This window comes from Alosa alosa, chromosome 16, assembly GCF_017589495.1.
Source record: "Alosa alosa isolate M-15738 ecotype Scorff River chromosome 16, AALO_Geno_1.1, whole genome shotgun sequence".
NCBI lineage: Eukaryota > Metazoa > Chordata > Actinopteri > Clupeiformes > Clupeidae > Alosa > Alosa alosa.
The window spans coordinates 17129047-17145993 of NC_063204.1; the positions used below are offsets into that span (position 1 = coordinate 17129047).

A 16947-nucleotide genomic window follows, 5' to 3' on the forward strand; every position below is an offset into this window, starting at 1 on the left:
CACAGAAAACGGTCTCCGGCCCACCTACAGGCCAGTTGGTGTATAGTAACATAAATTAATTTATTGTGTGGCCCCCATGAACGGAATTCCACAAAACTTGGCGTGCATACATAGGGTGTCATAATGATCCTACACTTCCAATTTTGTGCAGTTTTGACTATGTTAGGTCACAGATACCTTCAATTACACCACCTCATTTTTTACTTTTTTTGTGTTTAACTAGGTGGCGCTATACATGAAATGAGTGGTTATGGAATGGGTTGACATGGCCCCTTGAGATCAACATACAAAAAAAAAATGGTCCTCCTAAACCCTACGGTTTTGAGATATTCACAGAAAACTGTGTCTGCCCTACCCTCCTTTCGGGGTCCAATTCAGCGGAGGGGCTACAGATCAAAACGAAAACGATGGTTCCATGCTATCCATGTGGGGTTACATGTCCACCAAGTTTCGTGTACCCCGGTCTTTCAGTGTCCCGGGAATCATTGACGGAAATTTGGGCATGCGAAAAAAAAAAAAAAAAAAAAAAAAAATCTGACTAAACCTATATGACCGCCGCTTCGCTGTGCGGCGGTCATAATAAGCAAATATTGGTATCACCATCAGTTCACAATGCTTGGTTTCCACAGCATGGATGTCTATTCGTAGTGCACCTTGTGGTTTCAAATTAAAACCCTGAGAGTAACGTGTGTTCAGGCATGTTATAAATGTAATGTTAAGTAAAGCAGTCTGAATGTACTGGATGACTACATTGATGACATTTTGTATGACATTTGTTACAGGGGCTGGGAGGAGGGCAAGGTCCTCATCTTTGATGACTCTTTTGAACATGAAGTGTGGCAGGACGCAGACAGCTACCGGCTTATCTTCATTGTGGACGTGTGGCACCCAGAGCTCAGCCAGACGCAAAGACAGACACTATCCCCCATATAGAGGTCAAAAGGTCACACCAAGGCTCTCGCTCCCCACCACAGGGTTCAGCCACACAAATGGACTCGCTCACCATCTTTTCCGACACGTCTGAGCCAGATTATAAATATATATGCGAACATCATTTTAGAACTTCTGAGGGGAACTAAAGCTGTAGTGCTCTCTAATGTGAGCAATCTTCCCTTTACCCCAATGCCTGTGGTACTGATATGAATGTAAATAATATATCTATAAGCTTAATGAAGAACAATGGAGCTGCACCTCTTCAGGGGTTCAGCTAAATGTCAGCTGAAAACACTACATTCCCATTAGGGTGTCATGGTTAGAGGATAGGAATACAATATAGAACTTTGCTGAAGTTCAACATCTGAATAAATTAGGCTAAGAAAAAAAGTTTTCAGAGGCTATATTTGTTATCAGTGATTAGATCATTGGAATATGTATGTTTTCTGAGTTGTCCCGATGTTACTGAGAGTGTACATGAATTATTATTTTTTTTTTTTTTTTTTTAACAAAAACAAATGCTACTTCTGAAGGTCCTATTTCCATGTTATGATGTGAGTGTTCTATGCACTTTGTGTCTATTTTGTGTGGTTGATGTGTGTCTCTGTTGGTGCCTTAGTTGAACTGTTGTGTGTGTGTGTGTGTGTGTGATTTGAAGGATGGTAAAATGCCAAATACCATTGTGTCAGTCCTCACTGTATCATGTGTGCCTGAATTCTAAGGTGAGTTACATGAACATTTAGAAACAAGCTCTGGGGTTGAAACAGACAAGCCATTTGATGCAACAGAATGCCCACAGGAATATTTCTGAATGCTCCATAGAACATATCATGTGTGCAGTAATGAGCACCTCAATGACCGAACCAATTGCTGCTTTCCAACCCATTTAGGAGCCCTCCTGCATTCCCACTCCCTGTAGTCACTGGGCACAAACTGACTCATTTTTTAACTGGTCACTTAATTTATCCCCATTTTAGTTTGAGAAAAAAAACATGCTTCATCAATATATTGACCGGTAAAAAAAAAAACAAGTTATTATTTTACATGTCTGTCCGCCATAGTGTGCATTCTACTTTCATTTGTCTCAATATGTCACATTCTGGCTCATTAAAAAAATAGTTTGCCATTTTTCAACCCATGGTCATTTGAAATGTCATCACCCTTTATTGAGATGCTTGTTTGTACAATAGCACATATCTTAGATAAACCATTCCCTTCAACCACTGTTGAAAGAATTGGGTTTTCCTTAAACGGATCACAGGAAGTGCCTCTCAGGATAACTGACTGCTGTAATAAAATGCCAATTGATCTTGTAATTTGTTGCACTGAATATATGAATAGATGCCATTTTTGTTCTGTGAGTAAACAATGTCATCAACACACTTATTTTGCATTTCTCTGGACACTTTAAAGACCGCAAAAGAATGTTGTTTTATTCTGTGTATTATTTACATGCACCTATACGTGACCATATAAAGTCCAGAGGTAGCATTTGAACAAACAAACTACTGTGTTTAAACATATCTTCGACTGCAAATAAGGCCTTATAAAACGTAAGGCCTTTATAAAATTGTCCAGGCTGGTTATTCTGAATCCCAGGGTCTGGAGTGATACCTGCATCCTTCAGGCATTCTAGCCAAAGTAGTAGGTTTGAAGGAAGGGTGAAGTTTCTAAACTGTCCTCAGGACGGTAGTTGTAGATTAAGGATCTCTTCTCTTCCTCTGCACTTGAGAAAGTATGGAAGTTTTTCCTTGCTGTGGGAGTAAAAAATATTAACAAATTTGTCTCAAACAACTGATATGAATAACCAAAAATTATTTGAAGGTGTACACTTCTGCAGTTGGGTCATTCCGTATCAAATCAGATAAGGCTGTTGCTGCACTATTTCAGATTTTGTTCAAACCTTGTCTAGATCATGAATTGGTCCCAAAACCAAGGCCTATAAAAAATTCTGTTCATGTCCAATTTTTTTTATGATAGTACAGTTTGACAGCCTGAAAAACACGTTACCTGGGAAGCGATGTTTGGCCATTAGTATCTTGAAAAGTATTATTCATAGCCAGCCCAAACTTTGACTGAACCATTAAAAGTGTGTATGCCATGGTCATTCTACAAGGCTCTGGATTTTACAAAAAGAGTGGCGTCAAAGGTGTTATTTGGCCTTTCAAGGATGAAGAAAATGAAAACACTGGAATAGAGCAAAGATATTTTACAGGTCCTCACTTTAGGACCTATATATGATGTAGGTAAACACGAAGTAAAATCTGACACAGTACAGCAACCATCTTCCAGGATTCTGTATGTTTTGACATGGAATGACAGTACTGCCAAATAATGAGAAAATAAACTCAAAAAAGAGTGCCAAGGAGTGTGCGAACTTTTTTCTTAAAAAACTTGACCTTTTTGTTCAGCACCTGGGATGTGCACAAAGTCTCCTTGTAAGTTGACATGGAATGACCCAGTAGAATTTTTGCCTAATTTCTCCTTCCTTTCTTACCTTCATTAACAAAGAAGTGTGCAAAGTAGAAAGTAGTTTTGATTGCCGAGGCCGAGTGAGGAAAGAAGGGCCTGCCCCATTCAAAAGCATTTTTTTCTGGGTGCCACACTGTGCCATACACTGGGAGGTCATAGGCTATGGACAAACATTAATGTGCACATATTCTTTACAATATTCACAAAATTCATACTGACAACATATCATGAATGGTACTTCAAATAGGTGTTATTTTAAATAGATTGCTGATGGGCAATACATCTTGGTGAACGTCTGTTAACAACTTCTTGCTGTTATCGTGAAGCGTGCATCTTGCGGTTATGGAAATATCATGCAATATGCCATTTTTTATAGTTAGAACAATATGTGTTCCCAATTATATCATGTTTCTATAGTGTAACATGTTATTTCACTGTGTCTTTACGTGGGTTAGGGCACCACACATCCAAATAAGTGCCCTTCATGACCCACAGGCCTTCAGTCTCCACAGGTTAACATGGCAAAACTCGAAAAACTTGTCAGACCTCCCGTGCCTAGTGACGGGTTGCTAATCCACAATTGGCCTGTGGCGGTTTTCGGGTGTGGCTTAGCGAAGGGTGAATTGCCAGATGTATCTGCAGAGCAAATTCAAATGCAATCGCAGACTTGTCTGGCTTCACCAGTCTACTTCATTAAATGTATTTTAACAACTGTATAATAATACATTTAATAATTCTTAGTCCACTGTTTCTTTCTAACATGGTATTTTATGTCTTACCTTCTATAGTGGAAACATACTCCTGTTCCCCATCAGAGTTTGTGCTCAAGATCTTGAAGAATGTTCTTAAATTCTCATTGTTATTAAAATTCTAAAGAAAAACACATCCAGAAGTAAACCCTTTATCTTGATCTTATAGCACAAGGCTATACATTGCAACAAAGCTTCCCCCCTATACCTTCACTGTGATGCTGTATTTGTGATAGTGCAAGGTGATGGGTTCAGTGGCTAGAGATGTCATGAGATCCTCAGGGAAATTCTGGAACAGTCTGCTGTCTTTGGCCTCTGCATCAGAACAAAATATAAAAACAAACTATTGTAAGGAACAACCAGCAGACAGGCTCTTCCCTGCCCTTCTAGTTAGTCTAGGGTTCCCTCACGAACTGGGCTTGAAAGAAATGGCTTTTTCAAAATGGTCTTTGTAAGGGAGTTTTTCCTTGCCCCTGTTGCTCTTGGGTGCTCCTTGTTGGTGCCCCCCGCCCAATCCCAATCCTCCCCCACCTTTCTTATGCAGCCCTTGCCACTTGCCCACCCCCCCCCATTAAATGCACAAATAGGCTGACACCAGACATAATTTTACTGCATTTCTTACTTCCAGTAGCTATATGCATTTGACAATAAACTTCCTTGTATCCTTGTATCCTTGTCTATCTACCCTTACTATTCACCAACAATGTGTTGTTTAGTCATCAAGTGCACTTACCCTTTGTGAAGTCCATTGGCAGTGCATAGCCACGACTGTCTGTTTGGGAGAGCAGATGTTCCCCACTAGTAATCTGTGTCAGCAGCTGCATCCCTAGACATGTACCCCACACTGGGAAATAATCTCCTCTGGAGTTGGCCTGACAAGTCATAGAGAATATACACACACACACACACACACACACACACACACACACACACACACAACACACACATATGCGAGATGTGGAAGATGATGTTTCTAAAGTCTATGAAAATATGAATGTAGTGTAATTAGGCTTTTTCATCAAACTCACCTCTATAGCTAGTTTATAGAAAACTGCCGCCGCTTTGGCATAAGCTGAATTCAAAATGCTAACCCTTCCACCAGGGAATAAAATCCTGCAATGATAAAAAGCAAATACATAAAAAATATGACTCTTCATGATGAAGACTTAAAAGAAAGACCTACCCATTTATGGAGTTAAAAATTCTGCGGTATTCAACCTCTGGCTGATTTATCCTGTTACGACAAAGCAATAACCCAAGATAAATTATCATTATCAAAGTGTCATTTATCCAAATGCAGATAAATGCATTCTGTTTTGTCAGCACAACTGGGCTTGTTCACATATTCTTACATGATTGGAACTACTCGAGCTCCACCACACTCCAAGAACTTGACGTAAGATGCTGGAATTTTGGTATTTTTTCCAATTTCGGCAGAGGAGGCCTCCTGAGCCAAGATCCCTTCAACAAAAAAAATCACAAAATCAGTGTCAGATATTCTGAACACTGCCAAATATTCCAAACACTGCACAACCGAATACTTGTCAAGTTTATTCAATACGTTCAGACTGTCAAAGAGACACCATTGCAAGGTGATGGATGAAATAACAAGTGCAAACTAGAATTGCTGTTCCGAGGAACTGCAAGAGTGGGTTTGATCAGGGGCATGGAACTTGGCCTCATCCAAGGATTCCAACGGTACCTCATTTATGAAAATCGGGCACACGGATCAAAAGTTATCTGCATTAACGCAACATCCAATAAGCTAAAACGCATAAATAACGTGGTTTAGAACGCCGGTCATTGTCGGGAGATAGATCCCGACAGGGCGAACCGGACCCCGACGCGCAGCGGAGGGGTCTTGTTCCGCCCTGAAGGGACCTATCTCCCGACAGGGCGAACCCATGGCTTCGCCATGCTGAATCAAACCCACTAATAAAGTAAACTTAAGAAGAACAATAGTGGGCTTGCTGAATCAAACCCACTAATAAATAAATAAAGTAAACTTAAGAACAATAGTGGGCTTGCTGGATCAAACCCACTAATAAAGTAAACTTAAGAAGAACAATAGTGGGCTTGCTCCGCATGGCGAAGCTGTGGTCTTGCTGGATCAAACCCACTAATAATAATAATAATAATAATAATAATAATAAGAAGAAGAAGAAAACTTAAGGAGAACAATAGTGGGCAGCATGGCGAAGCCGCCGCTGTTTTTCCACCATTCATTTCAATGGGGCCGAAAAAACAGGAATAACACGAAAACGACAAGGGCCAGCGACACGAAAGTAACAAGCTCCCTACACCGGTTCGGGCCTGAATTTTTGGAGTTTGAACCGCGTCGATAGCTCAAACGGTCTAGGAGCAGTAGTTGGTACAAAAAGTGGGTGAATAGGAAGATATACACAGCATGGCTTGCTGGATCAAACCCACTAATAAAGTAAACTTAAGAAGAACAATAGTGGTCTTGCTGGATCAAACCCACTAATAAATAAATAAATAAATAAATAAATAAATAAATAAAGTAAACTTAAGAAGAACAATAAAGCCCACAGAAGCCATGCTGTGGTCTTGCTGGATCAAACCCACTAATAAATAAATAAATAAACTAGACTGCATTTCCGGCGGCAACTGCGAAAGTGTGCTTGCCCTGGTCCGGTCACCAGCGTGAGCAGACAGTGGCATACGCTATGCTGAACCTAGCTTGATCCAGGCATTGTAACAGTGCCTTTCAGTGTTGGAGCAGTGGCAATATCTCAAAAGCTCTAGGAGAGGGCTATTCAACTATTGGCTTGCGGGTTGAATGTGGTTCGTTGGATTTTACATTTGGCCTGCCTTCGAATTTAGCTTCTATGACTGAGATCAAATCAATAAAATAAAATGACAGCAGTGATTGGCTGCAAAATAAATAATGTCACGCTGCCTTGCCCTCTCAAACTGGGCTATCAGGTAACCTACAGAGGAATTGAAATTCTGAAATATGACCAAGGCATTAAAAAGCTGCTTGTTTGTCAGGATACTTTTTCACTGATTTATTTAAAAAAAATATGAGCTATGAGTGTGAATGTTATATATTCCATCCGACAAATTATGTTTTACTGGTTTATTTGACCAATAATCTATATGGATTTGCTCTATAAAAGACCTTATGTCTGTTTGGGATTGTTTTGTGAGCCTGGGGTTGTTTTGAGAGCCTATTGATGTAGCCCATCTCAGATGTATCTCAGAATAAAGGAATACTTCATATTACTCTAAACCACCGTCTGTAAATCAGGCAGCCCACTTCCAAACAGTGGGTCCCATTAAGAAGTGGCCACTTCATTCATGCTTACCGTGATTCACACAGCAGCATTATTAAATTAAAGGAGAATTCCGGTGTGATATTGACATTGATATTGAATTGATATTGAAGTGTGTTGAAACATGATACCGAGTGTGAACGTATGTCTCATAGCCCATCTCGGCTTGTCCCCTGCACTCCAAAATCTGGCGCTAGTTAGCCGATGCTACCAACAGCTTTTTCAATGGTGGTGCTTCGGCATCGGGCTAGCCATGCAAATAAATCACTGTTTTACACCATTTACGAGGCTCAATGTATCTCCACACTTCATTGGTAGACTTCGAGGGCCCTGACATTTAAAAACGAGACATTGAGAACTTTGAAAAACACTGGTAGTTTACTTACAAGACGATTTATACAGACAGTATCTTCATGAATTTTAGCGCTTTGCAGCCATCTTGAATTTAGTCACGATAAGTCGAGCGACGAGTAAGAATGAACAGGTATGATAAGGGATCAGATTCCAAAAATAATTCCGTGGAAATGCATGGATTCTAGTTGTTGCTACTGGAAGAAACTGGAATCCATGCATTTCCTCACTGAATTATTTTTGGAATCTGGGCTAAAGTGCTTCGTGAATTACTGTTAGTAAAAAAAAAAAGCAGTCCTAAAGTTACAAGTGACGAAGTTACGAGTGCAAGCATCTCATATCAAATGACCATGACGCTAAACAACATAAATCCCAATTAGCAACATACATCTCCTCCCTATAGCTAGCCACAAAAGAAATTAATGATACTTAATCTCTGCTTAGCATGCTTCTCCGCTTATGCTGGTTCAGGATCTGGAAGGTCCTGGACGATTCGTGACAGTACCCCCCCTCCTACGGACGCCTCCAGGCGTTCTAGACAGGGTCTCTGGGTTCCGATGATGAAAATCCTTGATCATGGTTGGATCCAAGATGAAGCGAGATGGAACCCAGCTTCTCTCCTCTGGTCCATACCCTTTCCAGTCTACTGTAGGCCACGACCCCGTCGGCGGACCCGCAGCAGCTCCTTAACTGTAAAGGTCTCACCACCATCGATGATTTTAGGTGCTGGTGGAGCCTTGGTGGGAGGAGAAAGAGGGCTGGAGACAAGGGGTCGTAACTGGGACACATGGAAAGATGGGTGAACACGTCTCATGGACCGGGGCAGACATAACCGAACAGTGTTAGGATTTATGATTTTAGAAATAGTGAAAGGACCCACAAACCTGGGAGCCAGCTTACGTGACGTAACTTGAAGGGGTAGGTTTGCTGTACTAAGCATTACTCTTTGACCTGGCTGGTAGACAGGAGCAGGAGTCCGGCGCCGATCCGCTTTCCTCTTCATCACCTGTGATGCTCTTAATAGGTGATGCCTGGCCCGTACCCATATTCTGCGACAGCGGCGAATGAAAGTTTGAGCAGAAGGGGCAGACACATCCCTCTCCTGAGCAGGGAACAGGGGTGGCTGATATCCTAGGCAACATTGGAAAGGTGACAAACCAGTAGATGACGAGGGCAGGCTATTGTGAGCATACTCTATCCAGGGTAACATCTGGCTCCAAGAAGACGTATTCTCAGACACCATGCACCGCAAGGCCACCTCCAGCTCCTGGTTTGCACGTTCAGTCTGACCGTTGGTCTGTGGGTGATAGCCTGAAGACAAACTGGGTCTAGCCCCAATAAGTTTACAGAAATCCCTCCAAAAATGTGCGGAAAACTGAGGACCCCTATCCGATACAATATCAACAGGTAATCCATGAATCCTAAAAACATGTTGCACCATTAACATTGCTGTCTCCTTAGCAGACGGGAGCTTGGGAAGAGGGACAAAGTGAGCAGTCTTGGAGAACCGGTCAACAATGGTGAGAATACAAGAATTACCATTAGAGACTGGAAGTCCTGTGACAAAGTCAATTGCAACATGGGACCACGGTCGGTGAGGCACAGGCAGCGGTCGTAGTAGGCCAGCAGGGGGTCTAGTGCTTGTCTTGCATCTGGAACAGATGTTGCAGGCTGCCACAAATGCTCGGACATCCCGTTGCATGGACGGCCACCAAAAGTGCTGCTTGAGCACTGAGAGAGTTCGAGTGGTCCCAGGATGACAAGCTAACAAGGAACTGTGTCCCCATTCTAGCACCTGTGATCGGACACAAAGAGGCACAAACAGGCAGTTAGGGGGTCCGTTACCTGGTCCTGGATCCTGAGCGAGAGACCGCTGAACTACGGTCTCTATATCCAGCTGAGCTGAAGCCACTAGGCAGTGAGGAGGGAGAATAGTCTCAGCCTGGTCCAGTGGGGAATCAGGAGCGAACTGTCAGGACAGGGCATCAGGCTTAACGTTCTTGGAGCCTGGTCTGTAGGAGAGAACAAAGTTGAAGCGGGAGAAAAATAGAGACCACCTGGCCTGACGTGAGTTGAGCCTCTTCGCAGACCTTAAATACTCTAGATTTTTATGATCTGTCCACACAATAAATGGCTTCTCTGTGCCCTCTAGCCAGTGCCTCCACTCATCAAAAGAGAGTTTGACCGCTAGTAGCTCTCGATCGCCAATGCCATAATTCTGCTCAGCAGGTGTTAATTTACGAGAAAATCAGGATGATCAGGACTGGGGCAGTGGAAAACCTGGCCTTCAAAATGGAAAAGGCACATTCAGCCTCCTTGTTCCAGAGAAATGGACGCTTGGTGGACGTGAGTGCCGTGAGTTTATTTAATAAAAAATAAATATAAAAATTGGCAAAGCCAAGGAAGCGCTGTAAATCCCGGCGAGAGGGAGGAGTAGACCAGTCAGAGACTGCCTTTACTTTCCCTGGATCCATCTTGACCACACCAGGAGAGATGACAAACCCCAAAAAAGATGTCTCTTCTGTATGGAAGTCGCATTTCTCAGCCTTGACAAACAACTGATTTTGGAGGAGACGTTGCAACACCTCTCTGACATGGGAACTGTGTGACTCTGCACAGGGTGAAAAAAATCAAAATATCATCAAGAAATACAAAAACAAACTTATTGATAAGGTCTCTCAAAACATCATTAACTAAGGCTTGAAACACAGCAGGCGCATTGGTTAACCAAAATGGAAGGACAAGGTATTCGTAGTGACCACTGGGTGTATTGAAAGGCTGTGGACATCAGAGGCAAAGGGTATCGATTCTTGACAGTGATGTCGTTTAAACCTCTATAATCAATGCAGGGACGGAGGCTCTTATCCTTCTTAGCAACAAAAAAAAATCCAGCCCCAGCTGGGGAAGATGAGGGACGAATAATGCCTGCAGCCAAGGACTCAGTGATGTACTTGTTCATAGCCTCTCGCTCAGGAGGGGAGAGAGAGTAGATGCGTCCTTTAGGAGGGGTAGTGCCAGGCAGCAAGTCAATGGCGCAGTCATAAGGCCAGTGTGGAGGGAGAGAAGTAGCCCTAGACTTGCTAAAGACCTGACGAAGGTCATGATACTCTGGAGGAACAGAGGAGAGGTCCATGTCCACTTCTATTTCAGACCTTGGAGCAGCCTCCGGAAGCTGGGCAGAGGACAGACAGGTGGCAAGACAATGAGTGCTCCATGAGAGGATAGAGACATCCCTCCAACTGACATGCGGGTTGTGAAAACGTAGCCATGGAAGACCTAATACCAGTGAAACATTAGAGTTGTCCATAGAAAAAAGAAGTAATTGACTCAACATGATTCCCAGAAACTTTTAAAATAACAGGCTCAGTGACATGAGTGACTGGGGGGAGTCTGGCACCATTCAATGCTCTTGCTGCTAGTGGAGAATCTAGTCTGCTAACTTAATTCCCATTCTATCAGCCATAGCCGTACAAATAAAGTTCTGATCTGCCCCTGAATCAATGAGAGCTTGAACAGAGTGAAGCCTATTATGAATAAGCAATCCAACTGGAAAAATAGCTCTTTCTGAGGGGGAAGACTGTCCAAGCATGCCCACCTGCAGTCCCACAACTACTGGTGGGCTGTTCCTTTTAAAGGACAGTAAGAGACAAAATGTCCAGACTTGCCGCAATAAAAGCAGGAATTGGTCTCAATGCGGCGCTTTCTCTCCTCTGCAGTTATATGGGTTCTCCCAATCTGCATGGGCTCAACTTCAGAGACAATGGGATCCGTTGGTGGGGGCGTGGTCCAGAATTGAGGTCTGTATCTTCTCTGCCCTACAGTGGGATCAGATGGTGGGGGTGTGGTCCAGAATTGAGGTCTGCATCTTCTCTGCCCTACAGTGGGATCAGATGGTGGGGGTGTGGTCCAGAACTGAGGTCTGTATCTTCTCTGCTCTCTGCATCTAAGACGAGAATCCACACGGCCAGCTAGGTCAATTAGGCCATCCAAACTGCTGGGCAATTCAAGAGCAGAAATCTCATCAGCTACAGAATTGTTAAGACCATGAAAAAATGCATCAGTCAAAGCACTTGGGTTCCAATCCACAGAAGCGGCTAGAGTACGAAACTCTATGGCAAAATCATAAACCGATCTGTCTCCTTGTTTTAGGCACATTAACTCTCGAGCTGCCTCCCTTCCCTTCAGAGATTGGTCAAACACTTTAAGCATCTGATCAGAGAAATTCTTAAAATTGGAGCAAAAAGGCGCGCCAGCATCCCACACTGCGGTTCCCCACTCCCGTGCCCTCCCTGTCAGGAGGGAGATGACATAGGCTACACGAGAGCGATCCGTGGGATATGCAGAGGCTTGTAACTCCATGGACAAAGTACACTGGGATAAAAAAGAAAAAGAGCGGCACATACCAGGTTCACCAGCATATGAAGACGAGGCTCACGTGAAGGAGGCACAGGTGGATCTACCTGGAGAGGCACTGGATCAGCTGGAGCCGCTGGAGTGGGTTGTTGGAGAGTCTGGATCTGGGCAGTAAGACCAAGCAAGGTCTGCTCAAACGTGGCGAGGCCTTGGCGGATCTGAGTAAGCTCCTGTTGATGGTAACTCAGGAAAGAACCTTGTTTCTCTATAGCAGTCTTGACAAAATCCATGTCTGATTGGTCCGTTGGGTCCATGGTGGCGGAGTTATTCAGTTACGGCCAGTAGGCCAGAGGTACTGGTTGGACCCCGAAGTAGGACACAAGCAAAAATGGTAACGGGTTAAACTGTAATTTAATGTTCAGTGAAAAAACAAGAACCGCTTCAAGCAACAGCAGGCAATGGCAGAGCACAATTGAAAGTCAATGAGTGAGCACAACACACAAGGTCCAGGGCAAACAATCCAAAAACAGTAATCCAAAATCGTGGTCAGAGATCAGTCCAAAGTTCAGTAACAAAGTTCAGTCCAAAAAGGTCAAAACTTATTTCCACAGGGAAAGCGTAGCAGAGCAGCAGTAACATCCAGATGATATAGCAGGATAACTCCGCACTGAAGGATTCCAAGAGCCCAGCCTAAATACTGTGCCTGATTAAGTAATCAGACACAGGTGTGCTGAGCAGCAGAGCAGGGAGACAGGAGATGCAGTAGGTCAGCAGCAAAACATGGCATGGAGTTGACCACCTGGGAATGGAGCACCTAAAAGTGCCGCCAGCCAGGTAGGTACAGGAAAACCTGGCTCAGGATCTGGAAGGTCCTGGACGATTTGTGACAGAAACGTTAAAGCAGCTGCAGGTCAACTAACGTTAGCTAAGTCTTCATTACATCTGGCAACCCAGAAGAGGCTCGCGTCTGGTAGTCTTGAGAACGTTCACCAGTGTTTTGATTTTGGCCTACAGAACGTTCGGTAACAATCCCACAAATCGTACTTTAAATGTGTACGTGTGATTCCGAATGGATGTGTGTGGTTTGCAATTAGAATAAACAAGAAATAACATTTCCAATAATTTCCCATTATAAATTACATAATATTTGCACCTTCCTTACTTGTGAAGCTCACATAATTCTAATGATGTCACCATATGTATGTGAAATGTAATACAACGTTGCCACCTAGCGTTCAGATGTATTTAACATTAACGTGACATTTCCTGCTTGTGTCGTCAACTCCATGCTTTGAGGAAAACAATCTTTTTATCATAGTTTCCTTTTCAGTGAGCAATTACCAGGTCGTTTTTGTAACAGAGATGGCTGTTTATTGTCCCTAGGTTTACAGAAACACCTATTCATATTAATGCGTATGGAAATCAAGTCAACGCTGCCGACCACTGTTTGTCTATTACATGGCCCAGAATGCCTTGCATGTCTTTACAACAAAACAACACAGTAAACCCTAAATGCCTGTAAACATATGAATTTGCATACTTGTAACATTTTTAATAATACTCTTCCATCATGATATTTAACAATAATGAAAATTTTATTTTGAATACCGTCAATGTGAAAATAACTGTACTACGTCAGCAATAAATAGCTAATGTTCTCCTGCCCATTTCAGTTCGTAAGTCCATACTATCCCATGGCTGAGCAAGGATTTCATGATTGGGCAAGGTTGCTCGGAGACATTGTGACTGCCCAGAGACATTGTGCATACTTGGAAGGCATTGTGATGGATGTACAACTGCAAATGTGGAAGGTGATGGTTACCAAATATGGGTGGGTGGTTTGCCAAATGCTGGAAACTTTTGGAACGTTTTCTTTTTTTTTAGCTTATGCACCCTCACATTGGAGTCCCGAGTTCAAATACAAAATTTGGTATCAATATGTGACAGTGTTCCTGAGATATGGACGACTTCCTGTTTCGGAGCTTCGTTTGGCTGTGACGGGCAAACGCTTTCGAAAATCTAAAATCCTTCTGGTAACTTTTGTGAGGCTTGGTCCAAGGATAATGTACGTCAAGTTTTGTGGCGTTCGGACCAAATTTGTGACCTGTGAAAATTTAGTTTCGCTTTCTGTTCAATCCAATATGGCGGACAAACGACACACCCACCTGACGTCATCTTCGCGAGCAACTTACACCGGTACTGACTTAATAATAAAACTTAAGAAGAACAATAAGTGTGCTGCTTTGCAAGCACACTTAATAAAACTTAAGAAGAACAATAAGTGTGTTCCTTTGCAGCAAGCACACTTAATAAAACTTAAGAAGAACAATAAGTGTGCTTTGCAAGCACACTTAATAAGAAAACTTAAGAAGAACAATAAGTGTGCTGCTTTGCAAGCACACTTAATAAGAAAACTTAAGAAGAACAATAAGTGTGCTGCTTTCAGCAAGCACACTTAATAATAAGAAGAAAACTTAAGAAGAACAATAAGTGTGCTGCTTTGCAAGCACACTTAATAAAGTAAACTTAAGAAGAACAATAGTGGTCTTGCTGGATCAAACCCACTAATAAGAAAACTTAAGAACAATAGCCCACAGCATGGCTGCTGAATCAAACCCACTAATGGGTACAGTAGACTACCAGCTAAAGCTTTTCAATATGTCTTTCAATATGTTTTTGCATGCAGTTTTGAAATGCTCACAATCTCATCTGTCACCTCACCTGTTATCTCTCAGTAATCTTTGCTGTCTGAAGTTACAACAGTTAGTGGTCACAATACAAGATGCAGTACTCTGACCTCCGTTACATGTGGCATTGCATGCTTTTCTTCTGTTGTAATGTCTAGTTTTGAAAAGATGATAAAGTACCTACCAATTACAGGGCAGTCATTCCTCCTTTCCTGCACCGAAGTGACTTCAGACATTTTGTGTAAATCACAGTGGATCTAAGTGTAGATACTGTCTGCACCTTTGGAACACTTCGGTGTTCAGGAAAGTGGGGCTATGTATACCAGTCAGGCGTGTCACTTTGGTATGTAGACCAACCTGTCTCTCAAGTTTACTTGTTTGAAAGACCCTAACACTCAGCTCTCAAAATCACATGTTTTACCTACACTCTATTCCATTCTTTAGGCACAGTGCACCATAATACAGGAAATCACATCAAACAAATAAATGAAATGATTAAAATTAAAATGCACCATAATACAGGAAATCACATCAAACAAATTAAAAATGTTCTGGGGAAGGATCCCCAACCCCCCCCCCTCATATACGACAATTAGTCCACCCATGGGTTCAGCAACAATAGTAAAGATACAATTAAACACACGACTGAACACATGGAATACAATTGGACATTTGCATATGACTCATTTGATTACAGCGCACTTTAGACCATAGCAATGGCACACACCATTAAAAAAAAATGTGACAGAGCTCTTCATCCTTTCATAGTTTTCCTTGATGTGTGCTTGTAGTAATACCTTTTTTTACAAGTTTATACCATGGTCTAGGTTGAAAAGGGTGTCATTTAAAAAGTGATATACTACACCTATGAAGTAGATCTTTTAGTAAAAAAAAGTTTAATCGCTGTTCCATATCAATGCTTATGAATGGTAACTATAACAACGATATATAGGCTACTATACTTCCCCTTAGGGATCAATAAAGTATCTATCTATCTATCTATCTATCTATCTACCTATCTATCTAGTAGGACGACGGTTGAGCCAGGAGGCAACAATGGAATCAACTGTAAACAACTGAAACGATTTTAGCTCTAAAACTCATTTAGTATTAATAATTGATTTCATATTTATTTATTTAGTAAGTGACCATGGTATAAACGGGATAATGCCCTTCGATGCGTCCATTATCAGAAATAAATGGACTTCGACTTCAAGGCCGGATCTGTTCATGCCTCCGGCGTAGATCCATTTATTTCTGATAATGGACACCTTGTCAGGCATTATCCCTTACAGGTCCAAAAAAACAGTCCAGCTTAATTCCGGAGTAAGGTTGTGGATACACATATACTATACAGTTATACAGTATGCAGAATAAGTGTGTTTTTAAAAAATGAATATAGCTTGAAATCCTTAGAATAGCTGTTAATTCCATAATATCAATGCATTGGGAACACTGCACATTTCAATTTCAAATCAAAACATGACCAAAATTGATCAAGTTGGTGTTATACCTTTACAGAAAGTGAAGAAAAAGGAATGTTGGGCTGCTCAAAAAAATAGCAGTGTTTGCATTTTTCTTTACAAACTCAAACATTTACTGTATAAACTGAAAAATGTCTCAAGATTTTGCTTTACTGTGAATCACTGCACTAATATCTAGTTGCATTACCATTATTTCTGAGAATTGCATCACATCTGTGTTGCATAGTCGACCAACTACTGGCACCTGTGAACAGGTATTCCAGCCCAGGACGAATGAATTACATTCCGAAGAAGAAACACCCATTTCAAAAGCATTTCCTCTTCAGCATTAGACAAATATTTTGAAGGGGTGTGTCAATTAATGAAACAGGTGTGGTCTGGTGCATTATCCAAAAATCGCTTTCTTACACTCTGAAAATCATTACTCCACTGGCCAAGAAGAACCTGTCTAAAGCAAAAGGCGCATATAATGCATAGTTGAAGACACACTGTCACAAGATGTAAGCACCCTTAGCAACAAGCCCCAACCAACTCTTTTGTAGGATGAATATCCTTAGGATTTTTATTCATTCAAAATCTATTGGGGTAAGTGTTTCTTTTTTTCAGGCTATGTTTTCGATTG

General features: G+C 42.0%; 2 protein-coding genes across 6 annotated transcripts in view; one reads left to right on the forward strand and one right to left on the reverse strand.

Moving 5' to 3' along the window:
- The window catches only part of LOC125309260 (aspartyl/asparaginyl beta-hydroxylase-like), a 40544-nt gene extending 38229 nt beyond the window's left edge, over positions 1-2315 (forward strand). For all 5 annotated transcript variants that reach the window (XM_048266049.1, XM_048266047.1, XM_048266048.1 and 2 more), the window contains one exon: positions 783-2315. In XM_048266049.1, coding sequence (XP_048122006.1) covers positions 783-933 — 151 coding nt within the window. In that variant the 3' untranslated portion in view covers positions 934-2315. The remainder of the gene's footprint in view (positions 1-782) is intronic.
- Positions 2316-2398: 83 nt separating this feature from the next.
- Positions 2399-15109, reverse strand: LOC125309263 (gamma-glutamyl hydrolase-like). The gene is made up of 9 exons (XM_048266054.1): positions 15026-15109; positions 5507-5615; positions 5338-5388; positions 5183-5267; positions 4888-5026; positions 4363-4469; positions 4185-4275; positions 3431-3565; positions 2399-2687 (listed from the first exon to the last, which is right to left on the reverse strand). Exons 1-9 carry the CDS (start codon positions 15075-15077, stop codon positions 2566-2568), a joined length of 891 nt encoding a protein of 296 aa, XP_048122011.1. The 5' UTR covers positions 15078-15109; the 3' UTR covers positions 2399-2565.
- Between the last annotated feature and the right edge of the window lie 1838 nt (positions 15110-16947).